The sequence below is a fragment of the Mesocricetus auratus genome, unplaced genomic scaffold (genome assembly GCF_017639785.1).
Source record: "Mesocricetus auratus isolate SY011 unplaced genomic scaffold, BCM_Maur_2.0 Super-Scaffold_100014, whole genome shotgun sequence".
Lineage (NCBI taxonomy): Eukaryota > Metazoa > Chordata > Mammalia > Rodentia > Cricetidae > Mesocricetus > Mesocricetus auratus.
In genome coordinates, this window is record NW_024429197.1 from 2,413,974 (window position 1) to 2,435,126 (window position 21,153).

General features: G+C 52.7%; 1 protein-coding gene across 3 annotated transcripts in view; it reads left to right on the forward strand.

Moving 5' to 3' along the window:
• Crocc (ciliary rootlet coiled-coil, rootletin) overlaps positions 1–21,153 on the forward strand; it is a 49,081-nt gene that overhangs the window by 16,283 nt on the left and 11,645 nt on the right. For all 3 annotated transcript variants that reach the window (XM_040757524.1, XM_040757526.1, XM_040757523.1), the window contains 20 exons: positions 7–68; positions 150–315; positions 608–714; positions 3,917–4,153; positions 4,547–4,643; positions 5,126–5,209; positions 5,700–5,933; positions 6,414–6,613; positions 9,396–9,578; positions 11,430–11,574; positions 12,469–12,615; positions 13,318–13,548; positions 14,203–14,396; positions 14,658–14,785; positions 15,791–15,960; positions 17,200–17,379; positions 17,962–18,096; positions 18,430–18,573; positions 18,746–18,984; positions 19,425–19,584. In XM_040757524.1, the coding sequence (XP_040613458.1) occupies positions 7–68; positions 150–315; positions 608–714; positions 3,917–4,153; positions 4,547–4,643; positions 5,126–5,209; positions 5,700–5,933; positions 6,414–6,613; positions 9,396–9,578; positions 11,430–11,574; positions 12,469–12,615; positions 13,318–13,548; positions 14,203–14,396; positions 14,658–14,785; positions 15,791–15,960; positions 17,200–17,379; positions 17,962–18,096; positions 18,430–18,573; positions 18,746–18,984; positions 19,425–19,584 (3,243 nt within the window). The remainder of the gene's footprint in view (positions 1–6; positions 69–149; positions 316–607; positions 715–3,916; positions 4,154–4,546; positions 4,644–5,125; positions 5,210–5,699; positions 5,934–6,413; positions 6,614–9,395; positions 9,579–11,429; positions 11,575–12,468; positions 12,616–13,317; positions 13,549–14,202; positions 14,397–14,657; positions 14,786–15,790; positions 15,961–17,199; positions 17,380–17,961; positions 18,097–18,429; positions 18,574–18,745; positions 18,985–19,424; positions 19,585–21,153) is intronic.

Below are 21,153 nucleotides of genomic sequence, written 5' to 3' on the forward strand. Positions count from 1 at the left end.
ACCTAGGACACAGAACACAGTCAGGACCTGGACAGCGCCCTCCTGCGCCTGGAGGAGGAGCAGCAGAGGTGAGGGTGTGGCACAGGCAGCATGCAGCCTCCTGGACAGGTGAGCAAGTACCCACTGCTCCCCCGCTCTGCCTCTCACAGAAGTGCCAGCCTGGCCCAGGTGAATGTCATGCTGAGAGAGCAGCTGGATCAGGCAAACGAGGCCAACCAGACTCTGAGCGAGGACATTCGCAAGGTGACCAATGACTGGACCCGCAGCTGCAAGGAGCTGGACCAGAGAGAGGCAGCATGGAGGCGCGAGGAAGAGGTAAGTGGGATAGCCTGACAGGGGGGACCTTGCAAAGGGCTGGCTGGATCAGGTCTTGAGAGGGACAGGGACCCTGCCCATGTGAGCACAGTACTAGTGGTCACGGTCAAGGGAGAGCTGGCCTTGGTTACACAAGCCCCGGGTGAGTCACTGGGGTAAGTGACCAGCCCATGGCCACGGTCACACCCTGCTAGCTGGGAGGCCAATCCAGGTCCCTTAGGCCCTTCCTTAGGCCATGCTGGTGGGGCAGGGATGCAGCAGTGTCCCCAGGGCCTTGTGTCTGTCTCCACAGTCCTTCAATGCCTACTTCAGCAGAGAGCACAGCCGACTGCTCCTCCTTTGGAGGCAGGTCATGGGGCTCCGACGGCTGGTCAGCGAGCTGAAGATGGGCACAGAGAGGTGAGGCCTGGCTGCTGGGGAGCATGGGGTACATCCTTCCATGGGCTGCCTCTGGGGTGTGGAGGCAGCTTGCAGGGAGAGAGGCAGTCAGCTATGCTGGGGCCCAGTGAACTACCTTTGATATTTAATCTAGCTTTCAATGCTCCTCTGAGGCAGGAATTGTCCTACTTGCCATTTCATACCAGAGATCAGAGAGGTTGAATGGCCTTCTCAGATCACACAGCAGAGAGGAGCTGTGTGGTTGGACTTCCCTTTGAGCCACCATTCACAAATAATGACCCAGAGACTTATAATTAATTATGAAACCTTAGCTTAGGCTCATCCCACTAACTCTTATACCTTAAATTAACCTGTGTCTATTAACCTACATCCTACTGTGTGGCTCAGTTACCTCTCCTCTATACTGTTTGCCCACCTTCTTTGGGTTACCTCACTCAGGATGGCTTTTTCCAGTTCCATGTTTGCCTACAGATTTCATGGTGCCTTTGTTTTTTACTGCTGAGTAGTACTCCATTGTGTAAATGTACTACATTTTCATTATCCATTCTTCGGTTGAGGGACATATAGGTTGATTCCAGGTTCTGGCTATTATGAATGATGCTACTATGAACATAGTGAGCAAATGTCCTTGTGGTGTGAGTGTGCATGCATTGGGTACATGCCCCAGAATGCTGGGTCTTGAGGTAGATTGATTCCCAATTTTCTTTTTTGGTTTTTCGAGGCAGGGTTTCACTGTGGTTTTGGAGGCTGTCCTGGAACTAGCTCTTGTAGACCAGGCTGGTCTCGAACTCACAGAGATCTGCCTGCCTCTGCCTCCCAAGTGCTGGGATTAAAGGTGTGCACCACCACCACCCGGCGATTCCCAATTTTCTGATTAACTGCCATACTGATTTCCAAAGTGATTGTATAAGTTTGCACTCCCACCAGCAGTGGAGGAGTGTTCCCCTTACTCCACATCCTCTCCAGCATAAGCTGTCATCAGTGATCTTGACCATTTTGACAAGTGTAAGATGGTATCTCAGAGTTGTTTTGATTTGCATTTCTCTGATGACTAAGGATGTTGAGCATTTCCTTAAGTCTCTTTCTACCATTTGAGATTCCTCTGTTGAGAGTTCACTTTTTAGATCTATACACATTTTTTATTGGATTATTTGGTCTTTTGATGTCTGATTTCTTGAATTCTTTGTCTATTTTGGAGATCAGTCCTCTGTCAGATGTGGGGTTAGTGAAAATCTTTTCCCATTCTGTAAAGAGCCGTTTTGTCTTGTTGACCTGACCATATCCTTTGCTTTATAGAGGCTTCTCAGTTTCAGGAGGTCCCATTTGTAAATTGTTGCTCTCAGTGTCTGTGTTTCTGGTGTTATATATAGGAAGTGGTCTCCCTGTGTTCAAGGCTACTTCCCACTTTCTCTTCTATGAGGTTCAGTGTGGTTGGCTTTATGTTGAGGTCTTTGATACATTTGGACTTGAATTTCAGTTTCCCTTTCTGTCTTTAGAGTTTGTTTGAGTCAGGAGCCATAGATACTCAAAAAATGTGATTCTTTTATTATGTTTTTGGAGACAACATCTCACAATGCAACTCATGTTTGCATGATTCTGCACAGATCTGTGGCTAGAGCTGCAGATTGCTGTTTCCTTGGCAAGACTTGGACTCCAGCAGTGTACAGTGTTCTCTCACGGGAGGCCCCTTGGCCAGGGGCAGGTATCTGTAGCCCGTGACGGTATTTCTGACTCAATGCCAGGATAAAACTGCATCAGTAGTAGTGTTTGAAACTATGCTTGACCTACTGTGTGTTAGCTAGAATTCTGTGAGACCCCCCCCCGGCCCCCCCCCGCTCAGTACTGCAGTTCATGCAGGGAGTGAGTAAGCCCACGGTGGGGCTTTAAAGTGGGTCTTACTTTTAATTAGCATGGAAACGTTTTTTTTGTTTCTGTTTTTGAGAAAGGATCTAACAGGCTGGTCTCAAATTCACAGAGAATTTGCCTTCTGCCTCTGCCTCCCGAATTCTGGGATGAAAGGTGTATGCCACTATTTGGGGGTGTGGGTCAGCAGTGGCGGTGGTGGCTCATGCCTTTAGCCCAGCACTCAGGAAGCAGAGTCTTTTGGGTCATATACTCTGTGTATAATTTCATCTTTGCTTCTCTTCCAGTTTGTTTTTAGTGTGTGTGTGTGTGTGTGTGTGTGTGTGTGTGTGTGTGTGTGTGTACGTGTACATATGTGGGGTCAAGAACAACTATTGGGACCTTCTCCTTCCACCATGTAGGTCCCCAATATTAAACCCAGGTCATTGGACTTGGCAGCAGGTATCTTGACCCTAAGCCATTTCACTCCCCAACACCTGTCAGCCTGGAGTGCTCTCCTCCTGCTTTGTCCTCCTGAGAACTTTTTGTTTGTTTGTTTGTTTTTCGAGACAGGGTTTCTCCATGTAGTTTTGGAGCCTATCTTGGCACTCACTCTGTAAACCAGGCTGGCCTCGAACTCACAGAGATCCACCTGCCTCTGCCTCCCGAGTGCCGGAATTAAAGGCGCGTGCCACCAACGCCCGGCCCTCCTGAGAACTTTTGACGGCAAGCTTATGCTTCCATCCGGCTCAACTTTGCTTTTTATTTTTGTTGTTTGAGACAGGGTTTCTCTGTGTAACAGTCCTGGCTGTCCTGTAACTCCCTCTGTAGACCCTCCTGCCTCTGCCTCCCGAGTGCTGGCACTAAAGGCGCGTGCTACCACCGCCTGGCCAACTTTGCTGTTCTTGAAGAATCCTTCCTGATCTGATCATTTTCCTGGGAGGTGTATGTACACATCAGGAGTAGCTTCCCTACTGGCTTTTCTTGGATGTGGATCCACTGACTGGACCTCCCATCCTTTATAGCAATCTCCCTTTTAATGGGTATTTCAGGTTTCCACACGTGTTGTACTGCCATGAGTCATCTGACATTGCCTTGTGCTGAGCCTATCTGCAGGATGCATTCTTAGGTGCAATGGGTTCATACCTTTCAGGGCTTTTCCTGATTGCCTTCCCATGTGACTCTGCCCACCTTCCCTCCATCAACTGTATAGGGGATGGCCAGTTTTCCCGTAGCCTTACCCATGTTGGTCATAATGTGACTTTGTTTTTGTAATCTGATAGTGACAGATAGTGTCTCAGTGTAGTTTTGATTTGTACTTGGGGGCCACCCCCACACCCCTTATTCTGTTCTGTCTCAGGGATCTACTGCAGCTGGGAGGGGAGCTAGTCCGGACATCCCGGGCTGTCCAGGAGGTGGGCCTGGGACTGAGTGCCAGCCTGCAGCGGGCTGAGAGCCGGGCTGAGGCAGCTCTTGAGAAGCAAACACTGCTGCAGGCCCAACTGGAGGAGCAGCTACGGGCCAAGCTGCTCCAGGAGAAGGACCTGGCCCAGCTGCAGGTGCAGTGTGACCTGGACAAGGCCGACCTTAGTGCCAGGTGAGTGGCAGCAGGCCCATTCGTGGCCAACTCCCCTGCAGAGGGGTCACCTGGAGACTTAGGGGGGGGCTTCCTAGGCACTGTGTTTGAAGTTCAGAGGACTGAGGTCTAGACACACAGCCTCTGTTGACATGTGTGACTGCAACTCCTGCCTCCTGAATGAGTCCCCACCCCTCCCTCATGAGATACAACAAGCTGTCACCTCATTCCCATTGTGCAGCTGAGAAATCAGAGACCCCAGGTGAGAAGTGACTCACTCCAGGTCCCACACCTGGGGAGGTGGGTCCTAGGGTCCTTAGGGTCCTTGTTCAGTTTTGGGAAACAGGACATACGCTGATGAACTTGGGAAGCTGAGGCAGGTCCCCTGTTCACCTCTCTTGCTCCTCCCCCCAGAGTGACCGAGCTGGCCCTGACTGTGGAGCATCTTCAGAACCAGAACTCAGAGAAGGATCAGGCCAACAGGACCCTCTCTGAAAAGTTGGAGGCCCTGGTGAGATGTGGCACTAGCCAGATCCATGGCTGCTGGCTGAGGGCCAGGCTGCTTGGACCATGTTGAATGTCCCATTGAGACTAGGTGCTGCCCTCACAGTGCATGCCAGGGTTAGCGTGGTGACATTCACCTCCTGTGCCCTCCCCCTGGGAGCAAGCCATCACACAGTGGAGGAAACCAAAGCCCTATTCAGTAGGTGGGGAGTCAGGACTTGGACCCCATCTTGGGCTCCTAGGGGAATGCCACTGCCTCCCCGCCGCCCCCAGATGCACTGCCTGGGCTCCACACCGCTTTTGTGGGCAGGGTTTGGGCTGTTCTTCACTAGGTCATGTGACTGGGACAGAGCACTGCACTTTTCTGGGTCTCATCTGTTCAGTGAGGGCAGCTGGCCTGTGGGTCTGGGTGTAACTGCTACTCCAGAGGGACAGGAAGAAGGGACTTCATACTCCAGCAGAACAGTGACCCACCTTTCTTGACACTAGGAGTCTCTGCGACTGCAGGAGCAGGCAGCCCTGGACACTGAGGATGGAGAGGGCCTGCAGCAGACGCTGAGGGACCTAGCACAGGTGTGGTTACTAAAGCCCATACAGGTTTTGTTTTTTTGGTTTTTACGAGACAGGGTTTCTCTGTATTGTTTCGGAGGCTATCGGTCCAGCCCGGCCTCGAACTCACAGACATCCGCCTGCCTCTGCCTCCCGAGTGCTGGGATTAAAGGCATGCGCCACCACTGTCCTGCTCTAAAGCCCATACAGGACCGGCCACACAATTCTGAGCTCCCTGCCACACCCCGCGGGAGCCTTGGGATGAACTGGAAGTGGGCGGGGCCCCTTCACCCTGGCTGCTGTTGACCTCTGCTGGCTCACCCACCCTTGGCCCATGGAGCCCCTGTGAGGACCCTAAAGGACAGTGGACGGTGGCCTTGCCTGAAGGGCTGCACTCTGGCAGAGACAGACTCAGGAAGACTTCTTGGGAGAAGGGGCTTGTGGGAAGTGGTTCTTTGCCTTGCTATGCCTGTGAGCAGCTAACCCCGACTCTCCTGTTCCCCCTCCGCTCAAGGCTGCCCTGTCGGACACAGAGAGTGGTGTCCAGCTCAGTATCTCAGGGCACACCGCGGACACCTCTGATGGCAGCCTACGGGGGCTTTCCGGCCCGCGGACCCCAACCCCACCACGGCACTCCTCCCCGGGTCGAGGCCGTTCTCCGCGCCGAGGCCTGTCCCCAGCCTGTTCTGACTCCTCCACACTCGCGTTAATCCACTCCGCCCTGCACAAACGCCAGCTGCAGGTCCAGGTATAAGTAGCCCTAAGCATTCTGCAGCCAGGGACCCTGGGGGCGGGGCTGGGGTCCCGAGAAACGACTGCCGGTGGAAAGTTCTAGACAGAATCTGAGCCTGGAGTGCCTGGATAGCTGGGAGTGCCTCAGAAAAGGGGCTGGAGCCCTCAGAAAAGGAGATAAAACTTGGGGTCAGGACCCTAAGCCTCCAAGGAAGAATCTGAGCCTAGCACAAGAGGAGCTTGGGAGTCAGGGGCGGGGTTAGGGAAGAAGCGAGGGGGCGGGGCCCGGGCCCTCGTGGGTGGAGCCAGCATCTAGGGGCCTGTACAGCTCGTGGGCGACTTTCCTTGCCTGGCCCGGGGGGCGCTGGTTGGAGTTGCCCAGTTGGCAGGGAGGTGAGAACACGGAAGTGGCAGCGTCCCAGGCATGTCCAATGCCATGGAGCTGTTAGGAGAGAGTGAGTGGGCCCCCCCAGACCCCATCACCCCCATACTCCAGGACATGCGCGGGCGTTATGAAGCCAGCCAAGACCTGCTGGGCACCGTGCGCAAACAGCTCAGTGACAGCGAGGGTGAGCGGCGTGGCCTGGAGGAGCAGCTGCAGCGCCTGCAGGACCAGATAGCGGTCACAACCCAGACCCAAGAGGATGCCCTGCGTGAGGCCCAACGCCTGCGCAGTGCCAACGAGCTCCTGAGCAGGTGCGCCCGGGGCCTAGGGGCTAGCAGGAGGCGTTGGGATTAGCTGACCAGGCCTTTCAGCCAGAGGGCCCCATTCATCCAGGTGAAAAAATTAACAGTTTCCAAGGAAGTAAAAATTCAGTTCTCGTTACTCCAGCACATTTCGGGGGCTCCCCGAAAGGCTACATTGCAAGGGCCTTCATTGGCACATGTGGCGATAGAACATTCTAGAATTTTGCTGTCAGTGCTGTTCTGAACTGTGTCTGGTTGGTTGGATGGATGGATGGATGGATGGATGGATGGATGGATGGATGGATGGATGGATGGATGGTTGCCTCCTGCTGGGAATGAACCCAAGCTGGGAGCATGCCAGGGAAGTACTCACTGGGCTACATCACAGCCAAACTAGAGACAGTTTTTTGTTGTTTATTTGTTGTTATTTGTCTGTTTTAATTTTTTGAAACAGAGCCTTACTATGTAGCCCTGGTTGACTTGGAACTGCTATATATCCTGTGCTGATCTCAAATTTGGGGCAATCCTCCTGTCTCAGTGTCCTAAGGGCTGGATTTGGGAAGTGAGCTACCAGTCCCTGCTTTACTTAGAGACTTTTTTGTTGCTTTTGAGACATGGTTTCACTATGTAGCCTTGGCTGGTATGGAACCCTGTGTAGACCAGACTGGCCTGGAACTCACAGAGATCTGCCTGCCCCTGCCTTTCTAGTGCTGGGATTAAAGGTGTGCCCCACTATGGCCAGCCCTGGCAGAGACTTTTTAAAGGAAGCTATGTGCATGGGGTATGTGCACTTCTAAAAGCCAGAGTTGTCAGCTAGATCCCCGTGGATCTGGACTTTGAGGTGACTGTGAGCCACCCAGGGTGGATGCTGAGAACCGAACTGTTCCTCTGCAAGAGCAGTGTGTGCTCAAGAGAGCGGATTCAGGAATGTCATTTTCTGGTCATCACTAGTGTGCTATGTCACACCCACACCCACACACAAAACAAAAAGATAATTAAAAATATATAAAATTTCTTTGAAAGAGTCACAAGTTATCCTCCCCTTGACTACTTGATAAGTTTTGGATTTTTTTTGTTGGTGCTTTTTCATTTTCTTTTCCTAAATAAAAACAGCAAAACTAAGCTGGGCATTGGTGGCCTTTAGTCCCAGCACTCGGGAGGCAGAGGCAGGAGGATCTCTGTGAGTTCAAGGCCAGCCTGGTCTACAGAATGAGTTCCAGAACAGCTTCCAAAACAATACAGAGAAAATCTGTCTCAAAAAATTAAAAAAACAAAACAAAACAAAAAACAACAAAACAATAGAACAACAAAACTAGACATGGTGGTGCATTCCTCTTTAATACCATCACTTGGGAGGCCGAGCCAGGCAGATCTCTGAGTTTGAGGCCAGCCAGGGAGCTCCAGGACAGTCCCGGTTACATAGTAAAACCTGTCTCAAACAAACAAGTCAGTAAGAAAATCAGGGAGTGGTAGCTCACATCCTAAATCCAGCACTTAGGACACGGAGGCAAAAGGGTTGCCCCAAGTTTGAGGTCAGCACAGGCGATATAGCAGTTCCAAACCAGCCAGGGACACATAGTAAGACCAGCCTGGTTTGCAAAGTGAATTCTAGGACAGCATTCTGTGTAGAAAAAGCAAAAACAGGAACTGGAGAAATTGCTCAGTGGTTAAGAGCAGTGGCTGCTCTTTAAGAAGACCTGGGTTCAATTCCCAGCACCCACATGGCAGCTCACAACTCCCAGATCTGACACTCCCACACAGACATACATGCAGGCAAAATACCAATGCAAATTAAATAAAAAGTTATTAAAACATTTTAATAAAAAAAGAAAAACAAAAACAGAACAGAGAGAAAGAACAGGTGAACTAAAGTGCAGACCCCCAACTCCCACCCCCACCCCGCCAGCCTCGCCTGCTCATCTTAAGTTCTGGTTTTGCCTTCCATAGTCCTGGCAGTATGGAAGCCATGTAGATGTGCATGTGTGCATTTGTATACCTACTGTGTTCCAGGCTGTGTGGCAAGTGCTGTACCCGTGTTACCTCAGGTTTATGTGAATCTGTTAGAGCTGTCGTCATACAGCTGGTGAAAGACTTCCCAGGCTCACGTTCTGACCAAGCTTTTGATTTCTTTCCATGGAAACCCATTTTACATTCTGCTGTCTTAATATCATGCCACAAGCTCTTTTCTGCCTTAACATTTATTATATTTGGGAGTTGCCACTCTGTAGTAAAGACGGGGACAGCCCTTAGCCTGCTCTCCAAACCCCAGCTGACAAGAGAGCCCCCAGCCTCTGTGCAGGACTCCTGGAGCTGGGGGAGATGGCAACTCTCTGCAGTTCTTGGTGTTCCTAGTGGCTTCCTCCTTCTGTGTCACACGCTGCGACACTGTGCAGCGTGTGAAGTTCTGAGACAGATCTGGCTCTGTCTGGCTTGCCAGGAGTGAGGGTTCTAGATGACGGGTGTTTACTGGCCATGCAGCTTCGAACTGGCATCCTAGATGCCTCTGTGTCCTGGGAACCTGGCTCTGGTCTCTCCCACTTGCTGGAGTGCTTGCGGGTAACACCAGCATCTTCTCCCATTCTTGGTCTTGTAGGTATGCAAACTGGGGAGGAGAGCCATTCTCGGTGCTGGATGGTATGTGAGATGAGTCAGCTGTGAGAAGCATCAGGGAACGCTTTCTGGAGGCAGAATCCTGGAGGACAGAGAATGTGCTCAGAGTAGTCAGTCCAGCCACATTCCCTGGTGAGAGCAGCCTCAGAAAAGCCCTCTCCTCTCTTCGCTTGTCCTATAGGGAGAAGAGCAGCCTGGCCCAGAACCTGCAGGTGACGCAGAAGCAGGTTGAGGAGCTGCGCCAGGAGCTGGAAAAGCTGCAGGCTGCCCAGGAGGAGCTGAGGCGTCAGCACACCCAGTTGGAGGATGAGCAAGAGGACACAGTGCAGGAGGGAGCCCGGGCCCGCAGAGAGCTGGAGCGCAGGTGGGCCCCGCGTGCCTAGAGTCCTCCAGTGCACCTCTTGGAATGTGGGCATCGTGTTCTCTAGACTGTTTCCTGCTGTCTGGGGGCAACAACATCTTTAGGGGACCCTGAGAAAACTAAGATGGTGGTCAGTCCTGAGAGACCTTGCTGTTGTCTAGTCTTGGTGTGCTGGGAAAGTATAGGGCTTATCTGAAGTCTGGATGGAGTAGTCTGTGAGGCTGGACCATCTCAGCCAGCATCCTTGAAGCTGCAGCAGAGGCACTCTGAGAGGCTGGACCACCTGGGCCACACACTTTCATTGGTGTCTGGTCCCCTTGCTCTGAAAAAACACAAACTTTCAAAGGTAATATACATATCTATGTTAACACAAGTAAGGACTGTTTGCTGTGCACAGGCCAGTCAAAGATGATTTTTTTTGTTGTTTTATGTTTGAGCAGGTAAAATATATGTCATCTGTCTTGTAGTTTTTCTAAATTTATTTCTTTATGTCTGTAGCCAGAAGTTTCAGGGGGTCTTCTCTGATCAAACCTGATCCTCTTTAATTTTGAATGAATCCATAGCCTTTCGTTTTCTGTGGAAACAAAAGCATAACCTCTTCCCAAGAGCAATATATTTTCTGACTTCCATTTTACAGTTAAGGCATTCCTAAAGTATCTAGGGTGGTTTAATTCAGCAGTCCCTTCTACAATCCAGTGTCTTTCAGCAGCTGTCATTCTCTGTTCATTAGTATTCAAGATACCATATAAGGTCCAAACTCCGTGTGTTATAATATTTTCCATCCTTACATGGCTTTTTTTATATTATTTTACTCTTTTTAAAGACTATTATTTACAAACTATTTTTTTCTATGACTGTCTATACTCATTTTCTTTTCTTTCTTCAGCATCTAAGCACATTTTAAAACACATTGTACCTTTTTATAGGTTTTCTGTGTCTGGACCGGGCTTTACTGATTGTCTGCAGTGTTTTCTGATGGTGTGAGACAAATCTTAAACTGCTGTCAGCTGCAGCTTAGTTTAGTGCATGGTGCTGCTGCATGTCTCCAGCACTCAGGCAGTCTGTATGCTGAGCATACCCAAGAGACTGTTGTCACCAGGAAACTGTTTGATTCCATCTTCCAAACTTTTTTTTTAGCTTTCTCAGGCCTTATATGGCTATACATGGCCGGATGGTGGGTGCTATATGTATACAGACTTTTCTTTTTGGGCCGCCAGTTCACAGAGGAGCTTGAGAGATGGCTCAGCAGTTAAGAGCACTGGCTGCTCTTCCAAAGAACCTGGGTTCAATTCCCAGCACCCACCTGGCAGCTCAAAACTGTCTGTAACTCCACTTCTAGGGGTTCTGACACCCTTATACAGACATACGCACAGGCAAAACATCAATGCACGTGAAATCAAAAAAATTAAAAATGACATGGAGACTTTTAATTATGAAAACTGGCCTTAGCTTAGGCTTGTTTCTAACTAGCTGTTTTTTGTTTGTTTGTTTGTTTTTGTTTTTTGAGATAGGGTTTCTTTGTGTAATGGTTCTGACTGTCTTGGAACTCACTCTGTAGACCAAGCTGGCCTCAGATTGAGAGAGATCCTCCTGCCTCTGCCTCCCAAGTGCTGGGATTAAAGGTGTGCACCACCACCGCCCGGCTTAACCCGTGTTTTAAAATCTACCTTCTTCCCTGTGCTCGTTACCTCATCTCCATCATGCCCGTCCTGGTTCTTCCTCATCTGACTGGCGACTCCACCTCCTTTATCCCAGCTCTCTGTCAGGAAGTCCCTGCTGTACCTCCACTTAGCTTTCTGTAAAACCAACCACACAGTGCAAAGGAGTATTCCACAGCAGTCTTCTGCCCCACAGCCACAGGCAGCTGGAGCAGCTGGAAGTGAAGCGCTCGGGGCTGGCTAAGGAGCTGGTAGAGGTGCGGGAGGCACTGAGCTGCGCCGTACTGCAGAGAGACGTGCTGCAGGCAGAGAAGGCAGAGGTGGCCGAGGCCCTGACCAAGGTGAGTCCTGTCAGCTGCGCAACTCGGGGTTCTTCCCCTGGCCACAGGCTGACCATGTCACTGGACCCTTCCCCTCAATACAGACTGACTTTATTTTATTTGTATTTATTTATTTATTTGTTACTGTGTTTTAAATCTACACCTCCCCGTGTGTGTGTGTGTGTGTGTGTGTGTGTGTGTGTGTGTGGTGGGGTGCAAGTGTGTGCTGTGGGGGTTGTCTGGAAGTCAGGACAGCCTTGGTGTCCAGCCATGCCATCCACCTTATTTATGGCCCATCATTGTGTATACTATACTAGCTGTATTTTGAGCTTCAGGAGACTCTCCTGTCTGCCCCCCCCCCCATCTTGCTGTAGGAATGCTGGAATTATACTTTTTCACTCCTGCATGTAGCTTGTACATGAAGTCTGAGGTTTTAACTCATGTTCTTATGCTTGAGTGGCAAGAGTTTTAACCACTGAGCCATCTCCCTAGCCCCACAGGCTGACTTTTGACCCAGGCCACAGATCCCTGCTTCTTCAGGGGCTCTTGGAACTGGAGCCTGAAGCTCAGGGTTACTTGGTCCTTTCTGTGGAGCTGGGTGCTGGGACTGAGGAAGTTGGGGTCATCGTCCTGAGACTTCCTCAAAAGAGTCTTGTCCCACTTCTGGTGACCTAGGCTTTACATGATTGTCCCTTGGGCTGCACTTGGAGTCTCTTCTGACCACTAGCTCTGCCTTTTGGTCCTTTCTTGGGCAGCTCTAGGGTATGAGGTGTCTTTCAGACAGCGTCCCAGTCTGTGACCTTCTTTGATGGGATTACCTGACTCCTGTCACCCTTTCTCTGTGGCCCTGACCCAGGCTGTAAGGGTCACTTCCCTGGATCTCTCCCTACATATGCTTCCCTGTTCCCACTGCAGGCTGAGGCTGGCCGTGCACAGCTAGAGCTCTCCCTGACCAAGCTGAGGGCAGAGGAGGCTTCCTTGCGAGACTCCCTGTCCAAACTGAGTGCCCTCAATGAGAGTCTTGCCCAGGACAAGCTGGAGCTAAACCGCCTCATGGCCCAGGTATACTGTGTACCAGCCACAAGTCCCCTCCACCAGGGGGACACCACAGAGGCATGCTGGGTCTCCCACAACCGACCTGTCTGTCTTCCTTTACGCATCATAGGAGGATGTCCTGGGGGCCCTGCTCTATTTTGGTGCTTTGTTCTCTGTGTCATGAACATTCTGCCTTCAGCTTAGGGAACCTCCCCTTAACTGTCCGTTTTGGTGATATGTTACTTATGATTTAATAAAGATTGTCTGAAGTATCAGAATGCAAAGCCAGCCACACTAGTTAACTATAGAAGCTAGGTGGAACTCAGGATTAAGAGGTAGACGGATCTCTGTTAGTTCAAGGCCACACTGAGCTAAATGAAATTGATCTAGTCTAAAAGAGAAACAGCTCACAGAAAAGTGATCCCAAGTATTGGGATCACACGTCTCTAATCCCAGAACTAGAGAGGAATATAAGGAAGAAGCAAAGTCAGTGTCAGAGACTTATCCTCCAGCCATGAGGACAGGACAGCCCAGTCAGCCTGAGGCAGAGGGAAGAGCTGGTGGCCGCTGCTTGCTTCTCATCTTCTGCCTGAAGCTTGAGCCCCAGTACCAGTCTCTGGGTCTTTTAGTATTCGTGTTGCAGGCTGTGACCATTGGTGGGAATGGAAGGGGTATCCCTGGTCCTGGGAGGATCCCCTTGCTCGCCCAGACCTTTATCATACCCCACAGCTAGAGGAAGAAAAGGCGGTGCTCCTGGGCCGACAGCAGCAGGCAGAGCATGCCACTGCGTTGGCTCTGGAGGAGCAGGAACGGTTGGAGCAGCTGAGGCTGGAGCAGGAGGTGGAGCGGCAGGGCCTGGAGGGCTCCCTGTGTGCAGCTGAGCAGGCCAGGGAGGCGCTGGAGCAGCAACTCCTTGCATTGCGCAGTGAACGTGGTCATCTGCAGGAGCAGCTGGCCCAGGTGAGCCCCTATGCAGATGTGTGGGTAGGGGCTCCATGCTAGTCTGGGATAAGCCAAAGGCTCAGGCGCTTGCCTTTGGATTCATATGCACCTCACCTCTTCTAGCTAAGAGCCTTAAACAAGCACCATACCCTGCATGCCTCTGTCATCCCATCTGTCTCTGAGGCTGAAAGAGCCTGTCACTTAGAGGATATGTTGACTGAGCCAGCCTTGGTGAAGATCTGTCATATGAAGAAAGTAGAGATTCGGGGAACCGGAGCCACACGGCTGGGAGGCAGCTTAGGGTTCCAGGGCTCCAGGACCTGTAATGCAGCCTGTGTCCGTCCTGGGGTCCAGGGTTCCTGTGAGGAAGGTGCAGCGCCAGCTCCTCCCTGCAGCCTGCACAGCTGCTTGCCTTGCTGTATTCAGCTTCTAAAGACAGTTTTGGGAGCAGGGCGGAGTGAGTGACTAGGGCCCTCGTTTTTTACACATGTGTGCCTTTGCAGATGTAGGAAAGGCTAGGGTTTGCCTGGGCACATACAGCATACCAGTATAGAGTCTGGGCTCAACCCTTAGCCTCCTGCTGCCAGGCCAGGGCTGGACTAGACCCTCGCATTAGAGTGCTGCATAGTGAACCAGCCAGGGTTTTCTGCTCACAATCCTTGGGTCGGCCAGCTCTCCCGGCAGCTGAATGGACGGGACCAGGAGCTGGAGCAGGCCCTGCGGGAGTCACAGCGGCAGGTGGAGGCACTGGAGCGCACCGCCCGGGAGAAGGAGGCTCTGGCCAAGGAGCGGGCCGGCCTGGCTGTGCAGCTGGCAGCAGCAGAGCGTGAGGGTCGGACCCTGTCGGAGGAGTCTATTCGCCTACGGTAAGCTGTGGGCTTTGCCCAAATCCTGGCAGGGGTGTCCCTGGGGCCACTTCCTGGCCAGCCATGCCCTGGGGTTAACCCAGAAGAGCAGTTACTTAGGAGCCACGCTTACTAACACAGTCTAGCTCAGATGCAGCCTTCCTTGGGGAGCCTGGGTCTAGCTGGGAAGGTAGGCTGGCATTTTGGCCCATATTGGTCACACCCTGAGGCCCAGGAGATGGGAGAGGCTGAGTCCCAAGGCCTCAGAACTGTGTGCTGCAGCCTGGAGAAGGAAGCCCTGGAGAGCAGCCTGTTTGACGTGCAGAGGCAGCTGGCTCAGCTTGAGGCCCGCCGGGAGCAGTTAGAAGCTGACAGTCAAACCCTGCTGCTGGCCAAGGAAACTCTGACAGGTATGAGGGTTTGGGTCCTGGGGAATAGCCAGGCTCCATACCAGACTTCAGCTGTGGGCACTGGAGTTTCGAAGAGGTTAGGAGCTCTAGGTGAGGTGTGTGGCACACCTGGGCTCCTGTCCTGAGCTGTCACATGGTTTGTTGAACAAGCCCTTCCCTTTCTTGGCTGTAGTTTCCTCTGACGTCAGAGGTAGAGGGAATGCCCACTGCCTAGCCTGTTGCCAGGATGAGGTTGAAGGAGCCTGTGAAGGCCTTGGCAGAGTGCCTGACTCAGCCAACTGTGGCTGCTGTTTTTCGTCATCAGGGAGGCTGGAGAGTTGTAAGGTCCCTATAGAACCATCCGCTGCTTCCATGAATCAGCCCCATGGGCCCAGCCCACGGTCCCCACGTGCTCCCTCCCCACTCTGAATCCAGTCCTTGTAGCTCAGCAAAGGTAAAGAAAGCTCAGCAGGCTAAGCCCTGCTTGGGTCACGGAAATTGACTTTCCTGAGTCAGACAGACCCGGGGATGCCGCTGGCCTTCTCACCTGGGCAGTGCTCTTACTGTCCAGGTGGGACACTGTGGCCCTCAGTGAGGGGCTGGCATTGTCACTAATAGAGACACTCACAAGATAGGCAGGTTTGAGCGGTCACTGGTGTTGGAGTATCATCTTTGGCAACAAGGCACGTCATTTAAATGCTGTGACATACTGGGATGTGTGGAGGGGACCCAGCAAACATGTCAGGAATGGCTGTCACTACATTTTGATCTCCTTCCTCTCTATGTAGCACTGCTCATCTGGTGTCTTAGCCCTGGACATGAGGGAACAGAGCCAGTGAGCCCTTATGGCAGGTGGGAAACTGGTATGGAGGGGGTGGGGTTAGCCACTTCTCCAAGAAACACAGTGTAGGTACCAGGCAAGCTCTAGTCCTCTGGTTTTGCCCACATGGCCCTTCTAGCCCGAGTCTGTTGTCCCGGAGGGAGATTGTGACGCAGCCCTGTCTTCCTACCATCCCTCTTGTGCAGGGGAGCTGGCAGGCCTGCGGCAGCAGGTCACAGCCACAGAAGAAAAAGCAGCCTTGGACAAGGAGCTGATGACCCAGAAGCTGGCGCAGGCTGAGCGAGAGGCGCAGGCCTCTCTGCGGGAGCAGCGGGCAGCCCACGAGGAAGACCTCGAGAGACTCCGGCGTGAGAAGGTTTGGTCAGCTGGGGAGGAGTAGGCAGGACTCTGAGCCTTGCTGTCTCTGCTCTGGGGAGGCAGCTCTCTTGCTTTGCCTCAGTTTCTACATCTGTGAAACAGGACTTCATGTCTGCCATAGGGGCCCTGGGGACAGCTGGGAAGATCTGTGGGAGTGAGTTGTTCTTATCAGATGCGTAGAGTTCCAGGGGCCAGGTTAGGTCTAATCCTAGTGAACCCGATGGAGACCCACAGCCATACCGGAGCAAGGCCAGCATAGCATAGTGAAGAGCTGGCTGAGTGTGGTGGCGCTCGTATTTAACCCTGTCACTCGGAAGACAGAGGCAGGAAGGTCTCTGAGAGTTTGAGACCAGCCTGGTCTACATTAGTTCCAGAACAGCCAGGGCTATATGGTGAGACCTTGTCTCAAAACAAACAGTAAAAAGCTACATTCATTTGCTAAGGTTCAAGAATGACAAGGCTGGGCCTGCCAAGGAAGTCACTTGAACACTTATTCTGTGCTTACATTTCCTGAGTTTATGTCTGATCTTAGTCTCCTTCCACTGATGCTATATAAGGTTTTTCTTCATTTTTCTGGAAATGGGATAGATTGCTATAAGGTCTTGTGTGTTAGCATAGCCACCAGCACTTAGTACATTTCCTCTCAGTTCCTGTTTTTTGTGGTGCTCTCCAGAATGGTCCACAGGACAGGGGCCTCTAGAAATCCAGCCTGGTCAGGGCTGCCTGCAAGAGGGTCATGTTCTCTCTGCAGGACCCCTATAAAGTGGTATGAGATGCCCTTATGTCTCCATGAATTAAGGTGGAACTTACCGTATATGGCCAGTAGGTGGCAGGGTATACCTGAAGAAGAGCCTCACCCACCACCCTTCAGAAAGTTCTAGGGGACAGGCAGTGCCTCACCTTGAGAAAGTAGTCCTTCATCATGGGCTGTCCCATGTTCCCAGGGAGCCACGCTCTGATCCCTGGCCCTCTCTGTGTTGCCGTCATCGGTGCTCCCAAGTCTGTGGTCTCTCCAGCTTCTCTGCCAGTCTGCTCCATCCTCCCCAGGGAGCGCTCTTGTCCCCAGCCCAGGCTGCTGTGCCTCCTTGCTGCATTCACAGACCTGATGTGACCTGTGACCTGGCCACCCATCTTGTATCTTAGCTATGGGGTATTTGGGTTTTTTCCTGACCTGAGGTATGCAAAGGGCTTCCTGGGCCCCTCCTAGTATGTCACACAGCCTGGCTCTGGCCCTCAGGAGACTGCGTGGCGGGAACTGCAGGCAGAGCGGGCCCAGCTGCAGGGCCAGCTGCAGCAGGAGCGAGAGGAGCTGCTGGCACGGATGGAGGCTGAGAAGGAGGAGCTGAGTGAGGAGATCGCTGCACTGCAGCAGGAGCGGGATGAAGGCCTGCTCCTGGCCGAGAGCGAGAAGCAGCAGGTCTGTGAGTCTGGTAGCTGTGGCTCCTGACTGCCCAGAAGTCCCCACCCAGCAGCGGGAGCCCAGGAAGCAGCCAGTTTCCTCCTGGGCCTCAGTTTTCTCTCCTGCGGAGTAGGGGAGTTGGAGGGTTAGCACACGGGCAGTGACAGGTGACACCGGAAAGCTGTCTTACATTCTTCTGTCTCCGCTTGCCTCACGCTGGATGCCTCTGGGCTGTGGCCACAGGAGCTTGCTGAACCTTCCTAATAGTTCATTCTTGATTTCTGTCAGGTAACGGAGCAGGGTAGACTGCAGCCGTCTCCTGCTGTGTCTCCCTGAGTCAGTGCTTTATCTTCGGTAACATGGGGATCATGAAAGTCTTTGCCCTGGGATAGTTGAGGCATTAGTTAAAAGTCTGTAGATCACGTCCACATCTAGGCTCCTGCTGTTGCTCCTGCAGCCTCTCACAGGTCTACAGGGAGTGAGCAGATACCTCCGACCAGGGTCCACCCATGGTGGGCCATTGCTGCTACTGAGCACCAGTGGAGGCTAAGAGAAGGAAGTAGCCACCCACTAAGCCCTGTCTTCCTTGACTCTGCCTAGGCCTTGTCCCTGAAGGAGTCTGAGAAGACAGCGTTGTCCGAGAAGTTGATGGGAACCCGGCACAGTCTGGCCGCCATCTCTCTGGAGATGGAACGGCAGAAGCGAGATGCCCGGAGCCGGCAGGAACAGGACCGGGTAGGTAGGCAGCCAGGCCTTTATCCAGGGGGAAGACAGCTTGCCTAGAGGGCTTGTCTATGGAAAGCCCTGGTCTTGCTTTAGAAATGCCTCCAGGTTGTGGGTAAGGTCCAACCCTTCAGGATCCCAAACTGAGGGAGGAGGCCATTAGCTCAGCCCTGACGAGAACACTAGTGTGGAGAGGCGAGCTTCAAGGACAACACCCCACCCCCCACTGAAGAATGGTCAAGGAGTGGTGGGAGGGGCTGTGTTTCCGCCAGAGGGGTAGGACAGTGCAGTGGGCTGGTGTTGGGAACACGTCAGGACTAAGTGTGAGGGCTCTGACTACCTCAGAACACAGTGAACGCCTTGACATCTGAGCTTCGAGACCTCCGGGCCCAGCTGGAGGAGGCCACCGCGGCCCATGCCCAGCAGGTGAAAGAACTCCAGGAGCAGACTGGGGACCTGGGCAGGCAGCGGGAGTCCTGTGTGCGTGAGGTGAGCTGACACTGTTCTGTCCCGGCAGCTTGTGGCGTGCTGGGGCCCATCCTCTTTTCCTTGCTCCTCCCACCTCAGATTAATGGGGCAGTGTTGGGACCTTGGTATCCCCTAGCCAGGGAGGGAGTGGCATACAAGCCTGAGGGGCCCTGACCCCATCCTGGACCCACAGGCAGAAGAGCTGAGGACTCAGCTGCGCCTGTTGGAGGACACCCGTGATGGGCTTCGGAGGGAGCTGCTGGAGGCTCAGCGCAAGGCTCGGGACAGCCAGGAGGACTGTGAGGCCCATCGCCAGGAGGCCAGCGAGCTGCGGCGCAGTCTGAGTGAGGGCACCAAGGAGCGTGAGGCCCTGCGGCGTTCCAACGAGGAGCTGAGGGCTGCGGTGAAGAAGGCCGAGAGTGAGCGCATCAGGTGAGAGCTGCAGAGGACCGCCCCGCCCACCACGCCCCGTCCACCACGCCCCGCCCCCTAGCAGTCAAGAGCCTAACTGAACCATAAGGATGATGAGCTTTGGTCTATAAGCACAGCTTAGCAGGAAGGTCAGTTTGATGACTTGGCTGCCATAGAAAATGGACAGGTGACAGCAGAGAAGGTTGGGTCACATCCAGGCCTCTCCTGTGTCAATAACCTTGGAAACTAAGCCCCTTCCTGGAGTCATTCATGTGCCTCTCTCTGCCAAGGACTTTCTCCTAGCCGTGCTGGGTCAGTGCAAAGGCAGCCATGTGGGCAGACAGCATTTAGGCTACCTTAGAGCAAGATGGGGCCAGGCCCACTAGGAGCCAGGGAGAGCCTTGTGCACCGAGATGCAGATGACTGTCCCAGGACTTAGCCTCTGCCTTCCATTTCCCTAGCCTGAAGCTTGCCAGTGAAGACAAGGAGCAGAAGCTAGCTCTCCTGGAGGAGGCTCGAGCGGCCGTCGCCAAGGAGGCTGGAGAGCTGCGGGCCTCGCTGCAGGAGGTGGAACGGTCCAGGCTGGAGGCTCGCCGTGAGCTGCAGGAGCTTAGGCGACAGGTGCGGCCCTGGCTTCTGCCCCTCTGCATGCTCTGCATCTCTCTCAGAGCTAGTTCCACTGTGTGTAAAATCAAGGCCTGAGCTGCGGCAAGCCTGTCGCCCGACCTTAATTCATGGATTGGGTTTGGTGAGAGACTTTTTCTGGGGAGACCAAGTACCCCCCACATACCAACACCCCTACTCACTCCAAAAGGGAACCCACAAAAGACCAAATTAATGGTTGCACCAAAAGTCCAACTTGATGAACCAGTGAGTTTTTATAGTAATTGCAGGAGTGTGGGCGAGGGGTCACTTACAGGAGCAGGGAGGACTCAAAATTGGCCACATCACATAAACACCCACCCTGACAGGACAGCTATTCCCAAAGGCCGCAGCTTGGGAGCTCTCTGTGAAGCTTCAGGCAGCTGGACAGGGAGTCCCCTCCCCCATTGGCTGTTTACTCATCTGTAAGGCTGGGGAAGGGCTTTGGAGAATTTTCCAGATTTCCATTCCCTCTTGAAAGGCTGTGTTTACCTCCCAGATCTCAGGAGCCTCCCCTCCCTCCTGGAGAGTGTAAGTTCAGAAAAACTGCTGTAGAGTCGATGGACTCTCAGGGGCCCTCTACCTGTGAACTATGTAGACACTGTGTGTCCTGTGTCACATTGAGACTCAGGTGTCCCCACAGGGAGGCCCAGCATCTTGTCACATTTGAAAGGAACCTGAGCAATAAGGTAGTAACTCATAGGAACCAGGTCAGCCTAGCAAACTACTGAAGTGAGAGCTGCGAACTTCTACTTTGACAGGCCATAAGGCTCTTCTCCACCCCTCCCCCACCTTACTGTGGTAAGAAAGCAACTATAACCTGGGCTGGTGACAGGCCTGTAATTTCAGCTACTGAGGAGACTGAGGCCAGAGGGTCACAGGTTCAAGGCCTGCCTGGGCTGCAAAGCCTGTTCAAGAACAGTCTTGACTTACTGAAGACCTAAATAGCAAGGCTGTAAGTCACTAACTCACTGCCCAGTACTGCCAGGAGATAAAATTAGGTACTGGAGAAGGCTCAGCAGTCAAGACTACTGACTGTTCTTCCAGAAGACCTGGGTTCGATTCCTGTCACCTATATGGCAACTCCTAACTGTCTGAAACTCTAGTCCCAGGGCGGCCAGTGCCCTCTTCTGGCCTCCCCAGGCCTATGGGATGCACAGACAGACATACAGGACAAAGCACTCATATACGTAAAAATAAATGACAGGATTCCTTTGTGTAACAGCCTTGGCTGTCCTGAACAGCCAGGCTAGCCTCAAATTCACAGATCTGCCTGTCTCTGTCTCCCAAGTGTTGGGTGCACCACCATGCCTTTAAATTTTTTTTTTGGTTTTTACGAGACAGGGTTTCTCTGTATTGTTTTGGAGGCTGTCGGTCGGTCCAGCCCGGCCTCGAACTCACAGAGATCCGCCTGCCTCTGCCTCCCGAGTGCTGGGATTAAAGGCATGCGCCACCACCGCCTGGCTTAAATGTTTTTTTTTTGTTTGTTTGTTTTTTGTTTTGGTTTTTCGAGACAAAGTTTCTCTATGGCTTTGGAGGCTGTCCTGG